Source organism: Podarcis erhardii, assembly GCF_964252035.2.
Source record: "Podarcis erhardii genome assembly, chromosome: Z".
In the NCBI taxonomy this organism is placed as follows: domain Eukaryota; kingdom Metazoa; phylum Chordata; class Lepidosauria; order Squamata; family Lacertidae; genus Podarcis; species Podarcis erhardii.
Genome location: NC_138504.1, coordinates 9,740,923 through 9,756,171, shown reverse-complemented (window position 1 = coordinate 9,756,171; position 15,249 = coordinate 9,740,923). Strand labels below are relative to the sequence as shown.

Here is a 15,249-nt window from a genome sequence, read left to right as displayed (position 1 = left end):
TTCAACTTGTTGTTGCTGCTGCTACTACTACTACTACTACTAATAATAATAGCAATTGTTGTTTTGGGGGTAAGAATGTTGGACTAGGACCTGGAAGTCAAGGTTTTGAATCCTCACTCAGCCACAAAAGCTCACTAGATGCCCTTGGGCCAGTCACCATCTCTCAGCCTAACGTAACCTCACAAAGATAAAATGGTGAGCAGGGAACCTCTATGCAACCCTGAACTCTTTGGAAGGAAGGTGGACTATGAATGTAATCGTAAATAAATTCAGCCTGGACACTGAGGTCCAGTTCAGAGGGTCTTCTACTGTAAGGAGTCTCGCCACAGCATTCTGCACCCGCTGGAGTTTCTGGGTCAGTCTCAAGGGCAGCCCCACGTAGAGTGAGTTACAGTAATCCAGTCTGGAGTTGACCGTCACGTGGTTCGCACTGGCTAGGTCAGGGCGAGAGAGGTAAGGAGCCAACTGCTTGTTAAAATTTGTGTACCACCCTTCATCCAAAGATCACAGGGTGGTTCACAACATAAAAATGCAGAATGAAGACACAAAATCACTCGCTCATGGGCAGAAACTCTTTACTCCTCTGTTCTGAACAAAAGTGTGGGTGAGTTTTCCCTCCTGGCATCCAGTGAAAAGTGCGCAAACAGGAACTGTGGGAAGGAAGAGCAAACGGTATTTCAGGCCCTATCCATTTTTGAGGAGGTGCTTACTGAAGAATTTCACGGGTGCTATAGGCAGTATTGGCTTGCCCACCCCCAGGCGCTGTGCTGATGACCCCTCCTCAACAAAAAACATAAAATAGCCACAGCTGCACTACTCAACACTAATAAATAAAATAGCAGGTTGGCACATTTATAGTAATTATTATTTTTCATGCACAACAAGGTTTTTCTTTGTGGTCTTTTTTTTTTAAAAAAAATACTCATTTCTACTCACTTTTAATTCACTATGTTTTGTACATGTGTCCCCCACTCCCTTTTATTTCAAATGAAGGTTTTTTGACAGTGTTACCAACAAGGACAGTCCTCTGCCTCCAGCAGTGCAGCAGGCCTCGGGTGCGAATGAAGCCAAGAGCTCTCACCCCAAAGTGGACATCACGGACTTGATTCTAGAGTCAAATGAGGTTCGTAAAGCCAATTGGCTTCAGAGGGGTGGGTGCTGGTTTTTCCCCTCTTTCCTGCATTGCCCCTGTCTGTTCAACAAGCCACCTCTTGTGGGTAAAATTGTTTTTTTCCTTCAAGGTATCTAATAATAGAATGAAAGGGGCCTTAGAAGTAATCTAGCTCCACTGCTCAGCGCAGGCTCTAGGATGCATTCCTAATGGGATAGCCTTCCAGATTCTGCTTAAATACCTCCAGTGAAAGACCCTTCTACCTCCTGGGGCAGAACCTCAGGACTTATTTTATTTTACTGCATTTATATCCCAACTTTTCCCCCAAGAAGTTCAGGGTGGAACGCATGGTCCAGCCCCTTATTTAATCCCCACAAGAAACCTGTGATGGAGCAATGTATGGAACATCTGTTCAGATCAGCCTTTCTCAACCTGTGGGTCCCCAGATGTTGTTGGACTACAACTCCCATCACCCCTAGCTAGCAAGGCCAGAGCTCATGGATGATGGAAGTTGTAGTCCAACAACATCTGGGGACCCACAGGTTGAGAACCGCTGGTTCAGATGTAGATGGGTAGTCTGGGGTGAAGCCAAAAGGGTCTCCATTTTTGGATTATATAAATAGGGAGAGTCAAATAAGTACTCATCCCGTGACTCCTCGTTGTGGTTGGGCTATATAGACACATCTTTTAAACTTGGCAATATATTTAACTGCATCTCAATAATTTGCTTTTTATGCTGAATATGCTATGTATATGGCTCTGTTATTGTTTGTATGGCTATGTGTCAGTTTGTACATATGTTTTATGATAAATCAATTAAAAAACAACCCTGTGAGGTAGGATAGGCTGAGAGGTGGTGACTGATCCAATGAGTTTCATAGCTGAGTAGGGATTTGAACCCTGGTCTCTCAAGTCCTAGGGATGCGGGTGGCGCTGTAGGTTAAACCACAGAGCCTAGAACTTGCCGATCAGAATGTTGGCAGTTCGAATCCCCGTGACGGGGTGAGCTCCCGTTGCTCAGTCCCAGCTCCTGCCAACCTAGCAGTTCAAAAGCACGTCAAAGTGCAAGTAGATACCACTCCGGCGGGAAGGTAAACGGTGTTTCCGTGGGCTGCTCTGGTGCGCCAAAAGCAGCTTAGTCATGCTGGCCACATGACCCGGAAGCTGTACGCCGGCTCCCTCGGCCAATAAAGTGAGATGAGCGCTGCAACCCCAGAGTTGGTCACAACTGGGCCTAATGGTCAGGGGTCCCTTTACCTTTACCTTTACCTCTCAAGTCCTAGTTGGACACTCTAGCCCCAAAAGTAAACCAGGCTTTATGAGAGCTGGGGGTTCCCTCCCATCTTAGAAACTGCTTCCTGATAGTACAGTTGCGTAAATAACGCAGACATAATCCAGAGAGAAAAGAAATTCTGAGAGCATTTTACTGAGGAAAACTGAACAAAACCTGTACATCATTTGAGGGGAAAGGAACAGAGTGGCTTTGTCTTTCTGACATTAGGCAGTGTACAAAGCTGGGAGACATTTAACCAAACATACAGAGGAAAAGCTCCTGCAGAACTGCACAGCCATTCAGCATACCTACCTCAATAAACATCAAGGCACTTTGTCTGGTTGCTAAACATCACCTGCACCCCCCCCTTGGTTAGCCTTCTTACAGATAACAGAATTAACCCTTAATTCCAAATGGAATGATCCCTGCTACTGCACTTCCAATGCTTCCCTGGTAGGAGAGGCTTACCAGTCCTATTGCGGGTCTTGCAACCTGCTGTCCAGGCAGCCAGAATCTTACAGCATCCCAATCCAGTTAGCTCTGCCCCTGGAAGCGGCCTGATGGATTCCTGCTCTTCTCCTAGAAATATGGTGACATCCGGTTTGAGGAAGTAGAAAGCATGCGGCGCCGTAACAGGTTGTATGTCATTCAGACCCTGGAGGTCACTACGAAGCAAAATGTGGTGAGTGAACTACATGCTCAGATACCTTGAGCTGTGTGGAACAAGAACCTTATCCACCCTGTTCATTGTATGGTAACTTCACAATGTGTTCATCGTAGTTGTCGTCATCTTATTTGCTGGCTGTGCATTATTGCTATAATAATTTGCTTTTTTTATTTTAAGAGTACAGTGGTACCTCGCAAGACGAATGCCTCGCAAGACGAAAAACGCGCAAGACGAAAGAATTTTCTGGTTTTTGAGTCGTTCCGCAAGACGAATTTCCCTATGGGCTTGCTTCGCAAGACGAAACGTCTTGCGAGTTCTTGCGAGTTTGTTTCCTTTTTCTTAAAGCCGCTAAGCCGTTAATAGCCGCTAAGCCGCTAATAGCCGCTAAGCCGCTAATAGCCGTGCTTCACAAGATGAAAAAACCGCACTCGCGGAACGGATTAATTTCGTCTTGCGAGTTCTTGCGAGTTTGTTTCCTTTTTCTTAAAGCCGCTAAGCCGTTAATAGCCGCTAAGCCGCTAATAGCCGCTAAGCCGCTAATAGCCGTGCTTCACAAGATGAAAAAACCGCACTCGCGGAACGGATTAATTTCGTCTTGCGAGGCACCACTGTACAAGTGGGTAGATCTCTGCCTCAAGGGGCTTACAGTCGGAAATCCAAGAAGGGAAGCAGAAGGCAACTATGTGGTTATTTCAGCTGCACATTCTTAGACTTAAATCTCATCCACACTATACATTTAAAGCAGTATCGTACCAGTTTAAACAGTCATGGCCTCTTCCAAAGAAGGCTGGGAACTGTAGCTTGTTAAGGTGCAGAGAATTGTTAGGACACCTCCCTGTTTCCCTCACAGAGCCACGGTTCCCTAGGAAGAGGGGTTGACTGTGAAACCACTCTGGGAATTGTAGCTCTGTGAGAGGAACAGGGGTCTCCTAACAACTCTCAGCACCTTTAACACCCTAGGATTCTTTGGGGGAGCCTATTCTTTTGGGGGTACTATTTAAAGTGGCTTGACACTGCTTTAAATGACTCAGAACTGCAATACCTCAAGGACCGCCTCTCTCCATATGAACCGAACCAGACCCTGAGACTCTGAGATCTGAGGCCCTTCTTTGTGTGCCTCTTCCACATGAGGTCCACAAGGTGGCAACACAAGAACGGGGGCTTCTCTGCAGTGGCTCCCCGTTTGTGGAATGCTCTCCCCAGGGAGGTTCACTTGGCGCCTTCATTATACACCTTTAGGCACCTGGCAAAAACGTTCCTCTTCTCCCAGGCCTCTGGCTGCTTAAGCTATTGCCTTTTAAACTGTGTGTGGTGGAAGGTTATTGGTTTGTTTCTGTTCTTAAGGGAGTAGGGAACCTTTTTCATGTTGAGGGGCACATTCCCAAGGGCTACAGGCCACAAAGGAGAATTTTCCTTTTCTACAGAGAGTGTGAAGCAGGGTCTGCAAGGGACATCACCTGAAGACAGGTGTAGTGATATACAGCGCCAGACAGAGAGGCATGGGAAATTGGGGTTCCTAATGAACACAGATGCACCTTGTCTTCACCCTAAAATGGCTTTGCTCAGAAATTTGAGGCGGTTGCATTCAGCGGTTGAAGGGGACATGGAAGAGTTAAGTTAAAAGTGTTTCGACCCAAGTGCACAAGAGGTTCTCAGCTTTTTGCTTCTGTGCCTGATGAAATCAGCCTCTTCTTTTACGAGCCGAAAATCAGCTAATGTCAAAGCTCAAAGAACTGAGGGGGAAATGAGATTTACATCCTCCTAACTTGGTTGCTCTCATTCTGTCCTCTGTAGCTGCGTGTTATCTCCCAGGATGTGAAAATAAGTCCTAGCAACCTGGAAGAGCTGTATGAATTATTCAAGGTGAGAAGCTGTTTTCGCCTAATGCGCTTGTTTCCCAAAATTTCTTTGTTTCCCCCTTGAGTATCCCACTGTGACACACCTCTGACAGAACAGAGGAGAACTGATTAACTCCTAGAAACTGGCTAGCTCTTCTTGATCTTCTTTTTAAACTAATAATAATAATAATAATAATAATAATAATAATAATAATAATAATAAATCATTTATTTATTTGTACTGTATTTCCCCCGAAGCACTTATTAGTTTATATCCAATACAGTGCTAAGTAACCAATCTGTCAGTGAAAGGATTTATGCTTGTACAGAGGGACTCCCCCCGCCCCCCACAAACACTTTTCTCGTCCCTCATGCACTCCATGTTCTCCCCCAAACTCTGGGCAGTTTGGGAAACCCTAGAACAAGTTTGGGGTGTGTGCAGAAGGGAGGAGAGGCAACAGAAGTCCAGTTGTGCAAGTGTAAATCCTTGTATCGACCGGTTGGTGACATAGTGCTCCGTTGGATACAAACCGCAAACCATAGTTTTCCAAAGGGACTGATATCAATACAGTGGTACCTTGGTAGTTGAACGGATTGGCTCCCAAACAAATCGGCTCCCAAACGCTGCAAACCTGGAAGTGAGTGTTCCGGTTTGCGAACATTTTTCAGAAGCCGGACGTCTTTCACGGCTTCCAGTCGAGTGCAGGAAGTTCCTGCAGCCAATCAGAAGCTGTGCCTTGGTTTTCGAACTGTCGAACAGACTCCCGGGACGGATTAAATTCGAGAACCAAGGTACCACTGTGTAAAGACACTGCGAGTAGATGATACAGGCCTGCCAAGGGCTTGGAAACTGAAAAGACAAGGGACACAAGAAGAAGCAGAGAAGTGGAATTAGTGCTTCAAGGCTGGAACAAAGTGAGGAGCTGTAAATTCACGTTTATTTCCAGTTTGCTTGAATAGCAACCAGCAACTTTTTGTTCTTCCTCCCCTTTTTGCTTCTGCAGTCCCTGAGCAATAAGCAGTGCTACTTATTTTAAAGCATTTATCAAGTCACTTCATATTTTTATAATTTCTAGGCGATGTACTCTCTTTCTTCCCCCACACACAGTTTAGGCACTAGGCATTCAGCTGGTAGCATGCCACCGGAAATCACAGGTCAGAGTTTGTGGGGAGTGCATCTTTAAAATGATATTTTGTATGTGTGTGTGTGTGTGTGTGCAATATCATTTAAAAACGCACTCCTCACAAACTACGACCTGTGATTTCAGGCAGAACGCTACTAATTGAATGCACAGCTAGCGTTTCTACTGACCATCAGACATTTTCAGTGTTATCTCTGATGCTTTCCTATGTTAAACATGGTTCACAAATGTCTGGAACATCAGTTTGCCGGGGCGCTTGACCTGAACACAGACGGATGCTGGAGAGAGACTCAGTCTGACAATTTCAGGGCATATTTGTTTTTCTCCTTTGACTATATTAACAAGGCAGGATACCCCCATATCCCCCAAGCTTCTCATTCTTCATTATGGTTAATAAATACCACCAGATATTCAGTGAAGTATGACTGTAATTTTGTATGCTGGTTTTCAGTTGTAAAAATAAATTTAAAAAGTAATTCCTGTGTTCCTTTTCTTTCTTTCTCTCTGCTTTAAAAAACATAATATTTAAGTTTCAAATTTACAAACAATCATCAAGCAACCAAAAAAATAAATAAAAATGAATTCCATAAATTCCCATGAACTTCCTTCCTCCCTTTTGTGGGTCCTTATGTTAACTTTTTTCCCCTCCTGCATCTTCTCAGTTGATCCAGTTCTATTAAATCTCCAGTCCAACGTTCAAGTCCTACTCATAATTTTAATTGCTTACAACGATTTTCAATATAAATTACATATTCCCCCCATTCCTTATTAAAATTTTGGTCTTCCTGATTCCTAATTCTTCCGGTCGTTTTTTGCCATTTCTGAATAATAATAATAATAATAATAATAATAATAATAATAATAATAATAATTGTAATTTATTTATACCCCACCCATCTGGCTGGGTTTCCCCAGCTACTCTGGGCGGCTTCCAACAGAATATTAAAATACAATAGTCTATTAAACATTAAAAGCTTCCCTAAAGAGGGCTGCCTTCAAATGTCTTCTAAAAATCTGGTAGTTGTTTTTCTCTTTGACATCTGGTGGGAGGGCGTTCCACAGGGCGGGTGCCACTACCGAGAATCAGTACAATCTGCCATTCTTCTCTGGTAGGGACTGTGTCTTCTTTCCATCTCTCTGCTTTGGGGTGGGGGGATGGCTACATGTTTTTGTATGCAGCAAAGACATCAACAAAAAGTTGTAGGTATGGGAAATTACCTGTCGCTGTTACCTCTGAGCAACAACACGGAAGCAATGTGTTCTTATCCTTGTTCTTTCTCCCCCGCAGGTATTGCTCTTATTTAACACATGGGCTTTTGTGCATATTTTGCAGAAGGAGCATTTTCTCTCCTGCTACTGGAGCATGGACAGCCCAGCCCTGAAGCACCATGATCCCAGCCTCCCCTACCTGGACCAGTATCGCATCGACTGCCAGCAGTTCCGTTTCCTCTACCATCTCCTGAGCCCTTGGGCGCATTGTGCAAACAGGGACTCTCTTGCTCTGTGGACATTCCGGTTGCTGGATGAGAACCTAGATGGGCTTATAAACTTCAAAGAATTTGCCTCTGCTCTGGGTACACTGCTGAATGCATGCCATAGGGTCATGTGCTCCTCAGTCTTGGGCTGGGTTGGTTATATTTGCCAATGGACTCGCTGTCCATTTGGGGTGGCAAGAATGGCAGTGGAAGCAGCCTCAACAGGTTATGTTTGGTAGTATTTTTGCCGTTCTATCCACTAAAATGCCAGTGATTTATTTTTTTTGCATTTTAATGAGATAGGCCTGTATGATTCTGGATTTTTACCTGGTTTTAATATCATAACAGTTGTAGACTCTTTCCATGACTTAGGCACTATATTGCCAGCCAATATGCTGTCCCTTTGCATATGGGACAATAACATCTCAGATAATTTTTTATAGAAATATCTAGGTATACCATCCATGCCTGGCACTTTACGTGGCTTAAATTTCTTTATTGCTTTAGTTATATCTTTCAGCTTTATTGGTGCTACTAAGGACAGTTTTTGTTCATCTGTGTGGGTTAAACCACAGAGCCTTGGGCTTGCCAATTGGAAGGTCGGCGGTTTGAATCCCCATGACGGGGTGAGTTCCATTGCTCGGTCCCTGCTCCTGCCAACCTAGCAGTTCGAAAGCACGTCAAAGTGCAAGTAGATAAATAGGTACCGCCCTGGCGGGAAGGTAAACGGCGTTTCCGTGAGCTGCTCTGGTTCGTCAGAAGCTGCTTAGTCATGCAGGCCACATGACCCAGAAGCTGTACGCTGGCTTCCTCGGCCAATAAAGCGAGATGAGCGCCGCAACCCCAGAGTCGGTCACAACTGGACCTAATGGTCAGGGGTCCCTTTACCTTTACTTTAATTTTCTCTGACCTTTTAGTTTCTAAGTATTGTCAGCTTGAAAACCACCCCCCAGGTTCAAGTTTTCCTTTGTATATAATTTTTTGTAAAATGATTTGAATTTATTTTTATTTGATTTGGAACCAAATATTGTGACCCACTGTTCGTTTTTAGAGAGCTGTTTCTATAGATGCTAATAATCTTAGCAGGTTATACTATTTGTCCATAATGCCCATTATTGTCCACTTAAGAACCTGGGAAACTGCCTTATCCTGAGCCAGACTCATTGGCCCATGTACCTCAGTACTGTCCACACTGTCTGGCAGCAGCTCTTCGGGGTCTTAGGCAGTGGCCAGTTCCGAGGGCTACCTGGAGATGCGGGGATTGAACCTTCTACATGCAAAGCAGATGCTTACCATCAGTTTCATTACACCCAGGCATCAAGAGTTGGGGATGACGCTCCCCTGTACACCTGAGACTTCTGAATATGAATAACCTTTCTCTCTCCCCGCCCCCACCATCCTTCTCTGTTTGTTAGATGTCATGTATCATGGGAGCTTTACCCAAAAGCTGAAGCTGCTTTTCAAATTGCACATACCTCCGGGTGAGTCACTTTTGGGAGATCATGTATTAGTTGTTCCATTGCCTGCCTGGGATTGTGAAAGATCTCGCTTGCATTTTCTGTGTTTATTAAATGCAATTTTATTAGCTTCATTGCTTTCCTCCAAGGAGCTCAGAGTGGCATGCGTAGTTCCCCTTCTCTCTCATTTTATCTGCTTAGCAACCTTGCAAGGTAGGCTGAGAGACACTAACAGGCCCAAGATCAGCTTGTGAACTTCATGGCTGAATCTGGATTTGAAATTTGGTCCCGTCCCCTCCACCCCACCCCATCTCCTAGCCTATCACCGCTGGCTATCATGTTGTTTTAATATGTCAGTTATTTTATTGTTTTATGCCTTATTAGCTGCTTTGACTATTTTGTGTAGAAAAGTAGGTTGCTTTCATTAAGAAATTACCTCTCAGGGCTGTTGTGAAAATGAGAGTGGCAGAGGGGGGAGATATATCCCCGAGCTCTTTCAAGGAAGAACAGGATAACAATTTTGCTGCTTACTGTATGGCAGGGTGGCCTGAGGCAGGAATGATCTTTTTCAGACTCAGTTCTCCATCTGTATAATGGGAATAATGGGCTGCAATGATAAACTAAACAAAAGTTTTTTGTGTGTGGAACGTCCTTTGCAAATGCAAAGTTCTAGCGACAGTGGTTCTCTGCTATCCTCAAAATTCTGTTTCCTTTTTTGCAGCTTTCACTGAAGTGGAATCCCTAAGCCCTTCCAAAGGGACTCAGCTATCTAAAGAAGAGTTGATCCACTTTAGCCAATTAAATGGTAAGCCTCAAGCATGCTCTGTTTATAGAACCAGGCGGAGATTAATCCTCCCCCCCACCCATTCCGCTGGGAAGGGGACCGGCAGCAGAACTCCAACATGAAGTGCCAAGAAATGAATTTTAGGTTCCAACTTCTGAGAGGCAAAAGAAGCAGGATTTTCAGGTCTGTAGTTTCATATAGAAGCTGCCCTCCACACTGCACCCTGCCATTTAAAGATACTGAAACCAGAATTGACTGAAGTGAGACTGTTAGAGCTGCACCAGACTGCCTCATGAGCATTTGTCATGATCTACTTGTGCGGGACGCGGGCAGCGCTGTGGGTTAAACCACAGAGCCTAGGGCTTGCCGATCAGAAGGTCGGCGGTTTGAATCCCCACGACAGGGTGAGCTCCCGTTGTTCGGTCCCTGCTCCTGCCAACCTAGCAGTTTGAAAGCATGTCAAAGTGCAAGTAGATAAATAGGTACCACTCTAGCGGGAAGGTAAACGGCATTTCCGTGCGCTGCTCTGGTTCGCCAGAAGCGGCTTAGTCATGCTGGCCACATGACCCGGAAGCTGTACGCCGGATCCCTCAGCCAGTAAAGCGAGATGAGCGCAGCAACCCCAGAGTGGGGTGGACCTAATGGTCAGGGGTCCCTTTACCTTTACCTTACTTGTGCAAAGCTCACATAGTGTTTAGACTTCGGGACCCTCCAGTTGTCCTTTTTTAAAATCATGCATTCATTATGATTTGTGTTCATGACAGTATCAGGGTGGGTTTATACGATCCTGCTTCAATACCGTTTATTCTGTTATATCAGGACTTGTTATATCCTGTTCTCTCTCTCCTCGCTCCCTCTGTTCTTTTAAGCAGAATTGGGAGAAAGGGGTAATTTAAAGTGGCAAGGGTGTTCAATTTTTGCAAAAGTGGCTCAGAACCACTAATAAACTTTACCTTTTTTAAAAAATGCAGCAAATTGTATTTGGTAATAAACTATTTGCAACCATTTGCCTGTCCCATTGAGGGAGGAAATGAGAATTTTTAAAGTGTGCATCTCATATCTTTCTAATCAGTAGACAGCTGAGGCTGTGAAACAGACACCAGAAAAATAGAGTGGACTGCAACTGAGACCCCTTTTCTTTAGCTGCCTTTCAGAACTTAAAGGCATTTGATGCATCACAGCTGGCCGGAGGGGGGGGGGAACCCTGTAGTTTTCCAGTGCTTCTCTTTTCTATAAAAATTTCAGGTTGTAAAAAATTCAGACATTACAGCCAAAGTTCATTGGGCAGACCAGACGGTCTGCTTTCCATGCAGTGGCTCCCTGGTACAAAAACTGGCATCTCTTGTTAAAAAAGATTTAAGTAGCACCTGCTGTGAAATATCTCTGGCTGAGGCTTTGAAGAACCCTGTCAACACAGGCAGTGCTGAGCTAGGTGGATGAATAGAACTTATTCACACATAACACTAAACCATGGCTTGAGAAGGAGCTTGGAAGCTTCCACTTCAATTTAAGTTAAGTGTAACATCTGAACTCTAAACTGTAGCTCATCTTAAGCCAGTGGTTTTCAACGTGTGCTTTAGCACCCTGGGGTGCCTTGAGGGGTGGTCAGGGGTTCCGTGGGCAACACTGGCCTCTGTTCCTCTTTGCTTCCCTCCCTTCCTCCGATGGCCTCTCGCATCTCTGCCTCTGAAAGGCTTGCACAACTGTTTGTTGCAGCAGCCTTGGCTACAAGCTCCCCAGGTGAATCATGTCTCGGGCTGGCCAGGGGGTGCTTCCCAGGCTCCTGTGGGGCAGTGTGAGGAGGCACCTCTGTCTGGGGCAGAGGGGTCAACTCAGAGACCAGGGGCGGCGGCAGCAACTGCCCAGAGGACTCCCAAGGAGAGGGGAGAGGAGGAGGAGAGGAGGCTGAGGGAACCCTCCACAAGGGTGGGTGAGAGGCTGCAAGCTCCGCAGGCAAGCGGTGACATCACTGGGTTCCTGAGCCCCAGAGGGGTGCTACAGAAAGAATGTAGTTGGTCAAGGGGGCCGTGGACCCAAAAATATTGAAAACCTCTCTCTTAACCAAGTGGTTGTTGAAACAAGCCAGCTTCTTAAACTATGGTTTTATATTGGCCTGTCTCAGCAAACCATTGTCAAAATTAAGAACAGATTTATTATCAGGTTAGGAAAAAATTGAATAACAATAAATAAAATATTTATGAAAAAATACTGTAATTAAAAGATGGAAGAAAAGTGGCCATGTTGCAGGGAGGGGTGGGAAAGTTATGAGCCCAGTGTTCATTGCAGCTCTTTCTTATATGATTTAGCATTCTGTCCAAACCAACCCATAAACTCTCTGGTTTGAGACAGCTTCCTATGTCCATTTTCATCCTCCTCTTCTATCCTAGTTTCTTCTCCTGAGGACCGTGAAGGTGCTGATGCTTTAAACAGGAGCCCAGAAAAAGGTTGGTGAACTTGATTAATATCCAGAGAACTTGCGTCAATCTATACATATCATGTAGGGAAGATGCTGTTTTCTACTCTGTGCTGTAATATTTAAGTTAGGATAATATATATATATTAAAGTTGGAAGGGTCCCAAGGATCCTCAAGTCCAACCCCCTGCAATGCAGGAATCTCACCTAGAGCACACATTAGAAATCCAACCTCTGCTTTAAACCTCCAAGGAAGGAGAGTCCACAGCCAACTTCCAAGGGAGTTTTGTCAGCTCTTATTGACAGAATGTTCTTCCTCCTGTTGAGTTAGAATCTTCTCTCAACCGTTCTTCATAAGACTTGATTTCCAGACCCTTGATCTTGGGAGCAGCTAACATGCTGCACTCCAGTTTTTGGAAACTCAGCTTCCATTGCCCTCCAGCCAGCATGCTGTCGTGAAATTTGAATGCCCTCCTGAACCACCAAATTCCTCTTCCAGATCTTGCAGCTGACAATATAGAAAGCGTGGGAGAGGAGAGAAATTGGGTTGTTTTATTGATCTACCTAGCCTTCTTCCTCTGTTTGAGTCCTGCCTGTCCTCTGGAGATCTCAGGGTAGCATGTAGGATGGGGGCAGTCCATATGCTGTCCACCAAAGGTCAAGTTCTTCAGGTGGCAAAGGCAGCGAGGGTGGGGAAGTTCTGCTCCTCCCGGGGGGGGGGGGGGAGACAGAAACCCCACTGCTGTGTGGAAGACCAAAGTCTGTACAGTAGCAGCAATCAGGCAGTGGTTCTCAACCTGTGGGTCCCCAGATGTTGTTGGACTACAACTCCCATCATCCCTGAGCTCTGGCCTTGCTAGCTAGGGGTGATGGGAGTTGTAGTTCAGCAACATCTGGGGACCCAGATGCTGAGAATTCTAGGCACTCCATGGGGTGAAGGGTATTTTACCTGCATGCAGAGGGTCCCAGGTTCAATCCCTGTTATCGCCAGGTGGGGCTGGGAGCATCCCCTGCCTGAATCCTGGAGACCAGCTACCAGTCGGTGTGGACAGTGTTGGGCTCGGTGGACCAAAAATCTGACTTTGATAAGGCAGGTTCCCATGTTCCATTGTGTTCCATTCCCCCATTCAGCTTTTTGTCTGTTGCAAAACAGCATTTCATGGCCACCGACCATACTCAGTCTTCATTGGGACACTTTTGTCTCTCCCCCCCCCCCCCCCAAATTTTAAACCTAAACATTTTTATTTTTGCACTTCTGTAAACCTTGGGTCTCCCCCGAAGCTGTCGGATAACCTCTGAGTGGTGCTGTTTTGGCTATGTAAACGACGGCACCCAGAGAACTATGTTCATGCCAACATGATGTCCTCCAGATATCTTTGAACTGCAGCTCCCACCATCCCTGATGATGGTTTTGGGAGTCCTCATCTCTGCTGCAAAGCCCCAGTGTGAACTGGCAAGGGCAACTACTCCATAGAGACTGCTGTGGATAGAGTGAGGATTTCACTATTCATTTGTGTCTTGTTGCCTTCCAATTAGGTAAAGGAAAGGTTGACATCCAGGCCTATTTGAAGCAGTGGCAGGATGAATTGCTAAAAAAAGAAGAAAGCATTAAGGATTTGCCCCGCATGGACCAGGTAAAACTCACCTATGGGAGAACTTGCAGGGGGGGTGTTATCTGGGGTTTGGTTCGTTGGTGGGAGCAAACAATGAGGCCTGAGCCTGACACATGCTAACAGGGTAACAGGTCATTAAAATAAAGAAGGAATTATAGAAGTGGTTTGGGGGTGGGGGCATCTAGTCTAATTCCTTTCTTGACACAGGAAATTCAGAGTTCAGGCATCCCTGGCAGACGGCTGTGGCCAGCCACTGCTCGAAGGTGCCCAGCCATGGAAAGCCCAGTATAGTTGTACTTCTCTCCCCTTGGCTACGCCCATCTGTGTGTGTGCTTGTACATACGTGTGTAGGTGGGGCTTGGGCATGAATCCTTGGAATATGATTGGGCGCAATTCTCTACTCACCTGGGAAGTGGAATTCATTGGGGCATATTTCTGGATAAACATGGATTGTGCTGCTTGGCCATTTCCCTGAGTGGTACCTCAGGTTAAGTACTTAATTCATTCCGGAGGTCCGTACTTAACCTGAAACTGTTCTTAACCTGAAGCACCACTTTAGCTAATGGGGCCTCATGCTGCCGCCGTGCCGCCGGAGCACAATATCTGTTCTCATCCTGAAGCAAAGTTCTTAACCCGAGGTAATATTTCTGGGTTAGCAGAGTCTGTAATCTGAAGTGTGTGTAACCTGAAGGGTATGTAACCCAAGGTACCACTGTAGTTCCTTCTGATAGGGAAAAACACCCTTATTTTCATATATTGTACTATTGCCCAAACTAGTCCTAGGCAAAGTGTTCCAAGACAATGGTAAATGGACCACCAGTAGTCTATGAGCTTTGTTCATGCAGTCCACAGCATGTCCACCTTAAATATCCATATCAATTTTTAATTGTACTTGTATTGTTTCTTTTAATCCCCCCTATTTTATTGTACAGTTGTACCTTGGTTCTCAAACGGAATCCGTTCCGGAAGTCCCTTCGACTTCTGAAAATGTTTGAAAACCAAGGCACGGCTTCCAATTGGCTGCAGGAGCTTCTTGCACTCAAGCGGAAGCCGCGTCGGGTGCATAGATGTCAATGTTTCCCTTTTTAAAAAGGGAAATTCCCTTATTCCGAATAGGATTTCCCTTAAAAAAAGGGAAAAGTTGACAGCTATGGTCGGGCGTTCGGCTTCTAAAAAATGTTCACAAACCGGAACACTCACTTCCGGGTTTGTCGCAAGGCATTCAACAACCAAGGCATGACTGTCTCTTTTAAAGTAATGAGTTCATTGTCAAACTGCCCTACTGTCAGGAAGCCTCTCCTTATGTTCTGCAGAAATCTACCATCCTGCAACTTTAGCCCTAGATGTGCCTTCTAGATCAGGAGAGAAAACACGTCCTCATCGTGAAAGCCATTCAGTTATTTATTTTACAGCTCCATTTTAAAAGTATTTTTTATGCCGTGGCAAAAAAATCTTTGCAAGGCAGTTTGCAAAATA

General features: G+C 45.3%; 1 protein-coding gene across 3 annotated transcripts in view; it reads left to right on the top strand.

Moving 5' to 3' along the window:
- TBC1D8B (TBC1 domain family member 8B) overlaps positions 1-15,249 on the top strand; it is a 47,955-nt gene that overhangs the window by 27,992 nt on the left and 4,714 nt on the right. For all 3 annotated transcript variants that reach the window (XM_081847909.1, XM_081847910.1, XM_081847911.1), the window contains 8 exons: positions 994-1,123; positions 2,968-3,066; positions 4,846-4,914; positions 7,365-7,605; positions 8,922-8,987; positions 9,685-9,768; positions 12,135-12,191; positions 13,697-13,794. In XM_081847909.1, the coding sequence (XP_081704035.1) occupies positions 994-1,123; positions 2,968-3,066; positions 4,846-4,914; positions 7,365-7,605; positions 8,922-8,987; positions 9,685-9,768; positions 12,135-12,191; positions 13,697-13,794 (844 nt within the window). The remainder of the gene's footprint in view (positions 1-993; positions 1,124-2,967; positions 3,067-4,845; positions 4,915-7,364; positions 7,606-8,921; positions 8,988-9,684; positions 9,769-12,134; positions 12,192-13,696; positions 13,795-15,249) is intronic.